At 41.7% G+C, this 9523-nt stretch overlaps 1 protein-coding gene across 1 annotated transcript in view; it reads left to right on the top strand.

Annotated features, from left to right (window-relative positions):
* The first annotated feature begins 747 nt into the window (after positions 1–747).
* Positions 748–9523, top strand: part of MDGA1 (MAM domain containing glycosylphosphatidylinositol anchor 1) — a 321444-nt gene continuing 312668 nt past the window's right edge. Inside the window, exon 1 of the mRNA XM_081315387.1 lies at positions 748–835. Coding sequence (XP_081171513.1) covers positions 769–835 — 67 coding nt within the window. The 5' untranslated portion in view covers positions 748–768. The remainder of the gene's footprint in view (positions 836–9523) is intronic.

Raw genomic sequence — 9523 nt, 5'->3', positions numbered from 1 at the left:
CCGGTCCCCCGAATCTGTGCCTTTCGCTGTTTCTGCCTCTTTTCAAGTTGGCAGCCAGTTTGGGAAGCTGAAGCGTTCGGAGAGCGCTTGACGTTTCTTTCAGCACAAACGTGATTGAAAAGATCGGGGCAGCGCCGAAGGGCAGAATCGCCGAAGTTTCTCTGGATTTGCTTCACCAAAACGCTGGATCGCCTCTTCTCCCTAGCGACTTTTTCTTTATTCGGTTAAGAACGCCACCCTTCGTTTATTTATTTATTTTCTTTTTTTCCCCTCCTCCCCCCACCTTCGTGCATCTGGGCGTGAGTGAGTGAAGCTTGTGTTTATTTTCTTCTCGGAGCTTGGGAAGAGGAGGTCGGGGCAAACAAGACCCCTGACTTGCCTGCTTCCCCATACACACACACCTTTCGCCCCCCTTCCCGCCCTCCCTCCGCAACTCCTGCTCGGGGTCTGGGGAGGGGAGCTGTTTCACTCGGTTCCCACTGCCTATGTGCGCGTCTGTTAGGAGGAGAGTGCGAGCTTCCCGGGAGGCAGATTGGCTGACTCGAGTTCGCCAGCCGGGCTGAGGCGTCTCCCCGGCCGGCCCCTGCTCTTCTTCTCCGGATCTCCATCCCTCCCCTGCTTCAAGGCCGCCGAAAGTGGGGTACCAACAAACGGGATTTTAACGCTCTTCGCCTTTTTTTTTCTTGGATCCACCATCTGAGGCTGTCTGGGTTCGCCTTTGGGTCTGGCTTCTCCTCCTTGGCTGGCTATGAAGGTTCTGTCTTGAAGATGGAGACTCTCTGGCTTTTATTCCTCTCGCTGGTCCCGGTGTACATCAGGGGACAAGGGGTCTATGGTAAGAGGCAAGGTAGCTTTCGCCTTCGGGAGGAAATAAAAGACTGAGGGGGGGGGTTGGGGAGGGAAGTAGGGATCGGAGGGCTGTGCTATAATCGGATCAAAGTTTTGGGGGGTTCGTTTTCGGAAAACACCTGCAGCGGAAGAAAGTAAAAAATGACCCTGGCTAGAATTAAGGGTGGGAAGTTCCCGATTGCGACCCCGTCCAGCTACTTCGTAATCTCTTTTGCTGCGGTGACTTTGCCGCCGTTCCTCTCCTCCAACCTCGACCCTCGCATGATTTACCAAACCGCAACCGCTCAGTGTTTGTGCGTTTTATTTTTTTTTAAAACCCTTTGAAAGCCTCCGTCTGAGCGGCACGAGGGGGGAAAAACAAAAATTGGAAGCTGCGCGATTCCCTTCGGTGGAAAACAAACCAACTTGTTGTTCCTAAACAGAAAAAAAAGCGCCCTTAAAAGAGCGGTGGGCCATTTCGCGCGCCTCCAGCCTCTGCTGGTCTTTGGGGAAGACAAAGCTGGTCCGTTTGCGTCCCTTCCTTTCTTTTCTCCCCCTTCCTTTCCTGTGCTTCTTGTCCCCTTTTGGATCGCCCTGTTCCCGTGACTAAAACGACCCGCCAACCTTTTTCCCTTTTTCCTCCTTTTTGCCAGTTAAGGATTGCTTTCCTTTTCAAAGGAGGAGCCTAGAAGGGAGAAAACGGTTTTGGGGATTATTATTTTTTCCCTTTTCCCTTTTCTCTATCGGCTCCTAAGATACCTTCCGATCGCGTGTGCGTGTGTGTGTGGGGGGGAGAAAACAGGCCGATTGTGCCTGGAAAAGGGACCCGTTGCCTTTCTGCCACGAGGCGGCGGGCGGTGTGGTTCGGGGGGGGGGGGCTTTGCCTCCGGCTCGCGAAAAAGGCGTCCCGCTCCAGTCGTCACCGAGCTCTGGAGAATTTAAAATGAAGCGGGACCGAGCGAGCTCTGCGAAACAGCACAGCGCATGCACGGGCGCCGTTGCTGCTGGGATGCCTTCCCCCCCCCTCCCTCCCTCTCTTTCGCTCCTCCCGGAATTGGAGAGAGGCGCTTGGGGGGGGGAGCCCCAGCGACGGCAAAGGGCAGGGGTCTTCAAACTTGGCCCTTTTATGACTTGTGGACTTCAGCTCCCAGAATTCCTCAGCCAGGCATGCCTGGCTGAGGAATTCTGGGAGCTGAAGTCCACAAGTCATAAAAGGGCCAAGTTTGAAGACCCCTGGCAAAGGGTGAAGGCTGGCGCCAGACAGGAGCGGGCGGTGGTGGGCAATGAGCGTTTCCGCTTGCAGACCGAGTGTTTGTGCTTGGAGCGATGCTTGGAAAGAAAGATTTTTTTTTAAAAAAAAAAAGAGGCAACGGGGAATTTTTAATACACTAGTTCTCGTGGATCACGCTGTCCCTCCTCGCTTTTCTGGCTACTGTTTTAAAATACGCCCCCCCCCCTTTTAAATAATAATAATAATAATTGAGGATTGGGGGGAGGAGATCCGTTCCACAGATTTAGTGAAGGAGTTGGTATCCCGTTTGCAAAAGGACGCTCGGTTCACACGCAGGAACGCAAAACTTGGCAGCAACAGCAGCCACGCTTGTCAGAGGTACCCCTAGAAGAAACACAAGATGATTTATCCCTTGGCAGCATAAACGCAAGGCAGTGACACACAGGCTTGCCTCCTCCAGATGCCAAGGATGGAGCAGTCACTGTTCAGTCAACGCTTTTGTGTAGCAGTGGTGGAGACTCAGCTTCCTAAGGCATAGCATCCCCTTTGCACAACAGCCTTGTTTATCCATAGCTGTAAAATCAAATGCTCCAAATTCCTGTTCCTCTCCATCCCTGCAGGCAGAGAGGTTAAAGATCCTAGGCCTTATCTAGAACTTAATGGGGATCAGGCCACGTTCAGCTGGTTTTCCAGTCTGTAACCTTTCCATTTAAGGTTGTAGTCCCCACCCCCCTACAGCTAAAGCCCTTGTAGTCATTTTAATGATGCAGAAAAGGGAAAATAAAAATAAAAGGGAATGTATTCTTCTCTTCATTCACTTGGGCTACAATTGTCAATTTCAGTTATTTGCTTTCAGTATTGTTTTATTTTCTCCGCTCCCCCAATGCCTGTTAAGAAAAAGGGAGAATATGGGGGAGAGATTAAAAACCCGGAGGGAAATTACAAGGCATGCCCCAAAGAAGTGAGATGGGGTATGTAATGTCTTGGTTACAAAAAAAAATGTTGTGTGTGCAGGTTTTCACATCCCCATGGGTATTTTATAGGCTCCCAGCCAAACTTTTTATTTTTAATTAGCTTGACTGTTGCTGTCCAAGCAGAACTAGTGGTCTGCGTTTCTATTCTGAGGCATCTTCAGAGTCTTTTAAGGCTGCTAATATTCATACTTGACTGTATTCTTTCAGCCTTGTGTCTGACTCTTACTTCTTAATGAACTTATCCCCCTCTCCTGTTTCTTTCATTCTAGATTTTTCTTTATGCATTCCTTCCTATCTGTAGATGTTTAGCATAACAACTCAGGTATATTGAAGAGAAGAGAAGGAAGGGGGGGCAGAATGTGTAGAAAATCAAGCAGAAAAAGATGCAATACAGTACAGTTTATTAATCAACAAGAGTTTATTTGCTCCTTTGACTGTTATTTGTCTTCTCTTATTTCTTTTTCAATGGTTTATGGAGAGAATAACTATTTTAATTTTAATTTAATATCTTTAATTGGAGTTCTGATGAGTGGAATCAGTATTTCACAAACTTTCCATGGCCAAACATCTGCAGTTCTTTCTTTTTCCAAAGCAGTTGTTAGCCATTGCTAATGATTTTAGTTTCTGAAGAGGGAGCTATTAATGTTTTGTGCAATGTTGAACTACAGCTTTTTGCTCTGGAAGAAAATCTAATCTAGAATTACAGAGTCCTGCCCTCTCTTATTCCCTCCACTAAATTGGAGCTGTAGGTGTAGCTTTGAGCTGAATGGGATATGAGAGTTTGATGTCCTTCATGTTTGACCCTGGAAATTTTGTGAACTGTTATTGCATCAGCATATTCTCCCACCTAGGCATTACATTTGATACCAAAATGGTTATAAAAGAAGGCTAAGAAAGGGTCCTTGTATACATTGTCATGAAAGCTGTAAATAAAATCTACTAATCTAATTAATATTAAATCACATTAAACTAAATTATTTACCTATTGTGGACTTCTATAAAAGGCGTCTACCACATTTTATTAGAATGGATGGAACAGATTAGACTTGTGCTAAGAGAAGCATTTGTACCACTGGCTGAGAAGAACCTGAAGAAGCTAGCTATGCAAACTGATCTTTGACATGATGACTGAACAAAGTCTAAGTCTTCTTCCTTTCCTTTGTTAGATGATTTCATCCATCTTTACCAAAAGGATAAACTTAAGCTGTCTACCAAATTTTGCACGCACACCCCTTCCCCAACTGCTAAATGCACTCTAGCTGTGAAAGAGAACCTGTCAATGACTCTCTGACGAAGTTCACATGTGCATATGAAGCAGCTCATCGCTCACGTTAGCAGATCTCTTATGTAATTTAATTCCTACCCTTTTCTCAGTATGGGCTGCTTCATACTTTGTGGAGTTCGCAGAATGCCATTTTATGTGGGAAAAAGGTTACTACTGTAACCCTGAAGAAAAGTTAAAGAAAATCCTGTTCTCAACTACAGAACAAACTGTTCTGCATGAATGACTCGCCATCTAATAGGGCTCCCATAGGAAAGAGATTTGAAGTGACAAATAAATCAGAGCTGGCTCTTCTATTGAACAGTGTGTTGCAGTTCTGCTGGGAGCCTGGATTTGGGTATTGTGAATGAGCAATAAATCTAATGTATCTTTTACTGTGTTTTTACCTTCAGGAAGGGAAGCCCTGTTTGGCTTACTTGCCCAAAACACTTGGGCTGACCTTAGGTATTCTGCATCTTAATTGGAGTGGGCACCATTTGTTATTCTGTAACAGGAAGCAACATTTTGTCAGCTGGCCCTAGCGGGTTACAGTTTTGATAAAAAAAAAGACTCCTGGGAGAGAAATAAATGAGTATAAAAAAACAAAAACCCAACACCAGACAGAAAAAGGCCCTTTCCTCATTTTCTCCCCATAACCTCTTATTTTGGATAGATGAGAAATCTGTAATGTTTTTAAAGGCTGTGATTGACAAGGGTGGGCCGTATTTTAGAGGGAGAGATTGCAGTGAATAGTCGCAGTTCAGGGACAGAACTCTGTGCGAGTTGGGGTGAATTGGAGGACTAAACATCTTGATCAGGAGGTGTCTGAATCTTACTGGATTTTCATGCCAGTAAAGATTATCTGCCAGAACTAGATTGTACTGTGTTAGCGAAACAATACCTGGTTGTCACCTCTAATTCTTTATTAGAAAAGTGGGAATTATGAAAAGATCCTTGGAAAGTTCCCTCATATTATCCTTGTCCGTATGCATAAGGCAATAGATTGTTCAGCCACGGAAAGTATCTCTGTAACAAAATACCCTAAGCATCAGCTGAATTATATATATATATATATATATATTAAAAATAAAGACATTAAAATAGCTATTTAAACATGGGTTGAAATGGGTATTGGAGGTGAGTGGAAAGACACTTGGGAGAAAGGAAATACTCTATTTTCCCAGACAAATATCAGATTGCAAGATATATTTTATCTTGGAATTAATATGAAATATATATATATATATATATATATCTATATATCTATATATCTATATATCTATATATCTATATCTATATCTATATCTATATCTATATCTATATCTATATCTATATCTATCTATCTATCTATCTATCTATCTATATATATATATATATATATATGGGGAGAAATTGTATTTTAAAGCTCACAGAATAAATCTAGTGAGGAGAGGGTTTTGCTGCTCCTTTTTGAACTATAGAAGCTGGACTGCTGTTTTATTTACCTTAGAAGGAGGATTTAACAAGCTTTGATAGGAGTGTTTTATTGCTAACATGGATCTGCTGACAGCCCAACTTTCTCTTAGTGCACTGAGGAAAAGGCTCAGCGGCTAGCAGTTCCCCATCATTGTCCTCGTGCAAAAAAGCAAATCTTCAAGGAACCTTCCAGGGCAAAAAGAAACTAAAGGGAGGAGCTTCAGAGGAACACATTTGGCTGCCTATCTGGGCAAAGCATCTTTCGTGAGCAGTCAATCAGAAATCTTACAAGGGAAGCTGTGGTTATTGTAGACTTGCAAAGCAGACAGAATATGCACAGCAGGTGCTATTCTTCACTGCTGACAAGAGAGAGAAAGAGGGGGGGGGGAAATTGGCTTAGTGAATGATTCCCCACTTTCTAAGATTATGGCATTGGTACTGTATTTTTGAACTTGGCAAGGTGTATAGTGAAATACTCTTCTTTTAACATCCTGGGAGAAAGGTTGAGGAAGAGACTATTGCTTTCTTTTTACCACTGTGGGTTATCATGCTGTTCTACTGAAGAGTCCTCTGTTCCTTCAACTTTTATCTTCACTGTTAGGACTGGGGTGTCAATCTTTCAGCAGCTTGATGTGCAGGTGCACTAGGGTAAAATATTAATTTTTAACTCCAATAAATTGAGCCGATACTGGAGGGCAGGTCAAGTTTTTCTCTAGTAGGGAATTCATTAAAACCTTTTCGGTCCTAAAAACCAGTCTACTTTTCTTTACTGTGGAATCACATGGAGGATGAAGGATATCCCCAAATCTAGGGATATGAACTGGTACTGCTGTGTTGCTTTAAAGCAGGATGAAATGTGTTTCCTCTTGACTACATGCTATTTAACCCTCCTTCCCTTTAAACCAACTTTCATAGATCTTTCTTCTTGTTGTTCTCATGAAAATGGTCACCTTCCTAGCTTGAAGAGATCTCAGTGGACTGGGCATCTGTAAAATAATATTCCTTATTAATACATTATTTTCATTTGTCCTGTGTTCCATCAGTTTTCCTCATCTATTCGATAATGACTATGCAACTTCTAGGGACACCAGCCTTATTCTTAGAGCAGTAAAATTCTTAAGTGAGTTTTGGTGCTCCATAACTGTGTTTGCAGTTTGTTCCTACCTCTCACAGTAAGCCCATGTCATTTTAATAGAGCTTTTACTCACAGAAATCCATCTTTGTAACTTTTCCTTTTTGTTTCTAACAGGTTTTTTTTGTTTACTTTCTACGGACCAAAATGCCTAACATCCAATATGGATTCTAGCTTTCATCTAGCTATTGCTGCACATGAGTCATGTTGCCTGCCTTGCTGATACTACTCTTCAATGTAATTGTCTTTGCCCTTTTTAGTGCCTGAACCCAGCTTTAGGCCATTCCATACAACCCCTAAACAACCCACAGAGCCATATTAGTATGCAGGACGTGGAACCTGACATTATCCACCTGACAGGTTGTTTGCAACTTACTGGTAGGAGTCAAAATATTTCACTAGAGGTGTCATCAGAAACCACTATCTTATGCTAATTTTTGTAGGAACATGAAGACAGATGTTGAATAATTTGACATGAATAACATAGCTTAGAAAATTATCACCATGTCAGGTTATTGTCAGATTCTTTGAGGAAATCCATATTCCAGACAACTTGAAAAGACAGTGAGTGAAGGTGTGGTAACGGTGTGTGTGTTGGGGGAAAGGGTGTGTGAAAGAGAGAGAGAAAGAGAGAGAAAGAAAATAACATTGGGTGGAAAAAGACCTTTAAGGCATTTGCATTTTGCAGCCAGCAGCTTTAGCAATTTAAAAAGTGTTCTTTTTCTAAGTAGTTGTTATGCAGTAGCTTCTACAGATGGAGTTCTTGTTTTTTTAGACAAGTGGAGGTTGCTGAAACAATGGAGCAGTTACTTTAGGACTGTAATCCAAAGTGAACAAATCTAGTATCACTGTAAGGTGTCCCAACAGTACTTCACCTATAACCTTCTGCTTGCTATTTCAATTCATTCTTAGAACTCTATGTATATGCTTTGAATTGTCTGCTTTACTTGCATGCCTAATCTTTAGGTCCACACAATTGTCTTTGCAAAACAAGGACAAGGACTCCTCATTATCCAGAGGCAGCTACCGTAGTTGTCATTTCAGCCTTTAACTTCTGGGTTGCATAAATAAATTGCCTTTAGGAATAGTGCACCAGAAAGATTGGTTTGTAAAAAGGAGCCCTAAGAAAGCGTTTTGCTATATATCAGGTCTGTAACAACAATTCCTTTCTCTTCATGCCCATTATGAAATGGGAACCAGGTTAGCTATTGTAACAGGCTTATTCCTGCTTATGTTTTTTGTAAGTACATGGGCTGTGGATCAGAATCCAGTTTACTCTCTGATAATACATATGTTCAGACATAAAATACCCATAAAATACATGTATTTCACACACAGTAAGCTCCTAAAGCATTCCCCTTGTATTCCTATCCTTACACATTGGAACTAAAACTTCTGGGTTCTTAGCCAGCTGACTGAGGATCGCCAAAGTTACAATTCCTCAGAAGATATCAAGTTGTAAAAGGGGAAGGTACAGATGACATCCTGTTGCATTATATTTTTCTAAGAAGATGAATAAATATATCAATCATCACAATCTGACATAATTTATTACTGAGTGTGTGCACCAAGTAAGTAGATAGTAGAAGATAAGTGCTTGTGAAATAAAATGCTTTCAAGCAATTATTTGTTGTATAATAATTTAAACAAATGACATTTCTACAGAATTAGTTAGAATTATAATGTGGAAATAAGAATAAATAAACATACAGTACAATCAAACATTAATTTAGGCTGATGGTTCAGCTTGTACAGTGGTCTCTGGTGAGCAGTTTGAGGAGCAAAGAACTTTATTAACTAGTGAGTCAAGATCAGAATGAAATAATATTGTATGTGTTTGTATGTGTTAGATGTGACCTTTTGGAATCAATGTGTTATCATTTCTAAAACATACAGAAATAAATGTCAGCTATCTTAAGAATGGAGCCTGTGTTTATGACATGGAAAGAAATTTTCTTGAATTGCTGCCAGGATATGCTAGCTTGTTTTGACAAATCAAAGATAAGTTTAATTATGGTGTAAGGATTGGTCATAAATCCAAACATGGCTTATATTTTTTCAGTCTTTCTACAGCTATGTTAAAACAAGTAAAGAAAAATATCTTAAGGCTGGAAGAGAGGATTGTTGGGGCTGAAAAGCTAGATGGGTTCCCATCATAGTGAATGGCATTTTGTGATAATTGAAAATAGCAGTGTGCCCTTATATAATAAAAAAAGAATAACAGAGAGGTGTTTTTGTGGGGGCTCTGGTGTTCCACCACAGAGATATTTCTTAGATTATCATCCCCTTCAGTCCTAAAACATCGGCTTCTTACCAGATTGGATCCTACATCTTCCCACATTCAAAAGACCCTTGCAGAATTAGTTCTGTGAGATCTGATCTTGGGAAAGGGAAAAAGAGCAAAGAATCATTAAGGGAGGAGAAAAGATAACAACTTTCTTGGGAATATAAAAAGCATGAGGAGTAAATCATACCTAATCCTGCCTTGCTTTTGTTTGGTATAATATGGAGCAGAGAAAAACTCTTTCAGGCTTTCAAGTGTCTGTTACAAGTGTTTCTCAACCTTGCAACTTTAGCTGGCGTGCATTTCACCTTCCAGAATTCCCCACCATTGTGGAAAGCTGAAGTTCTCAGTAGCAACC

Source organism: Vipera berus (genome assembly GCF_964194415.1).
Source record: "Vipera berus genome assembly, chromosome: 1".
Taxonomy (NCBI): Eukaryota; Metazoa; Chordata; class Lepidosauria; order Squamata; family Viperidae; genus Vipera; species Vipera berus.
Note: the sequence above shows the minus strand (reverse complement) of the source record. Positions and strands in the feature narration are given on the sequence as shown.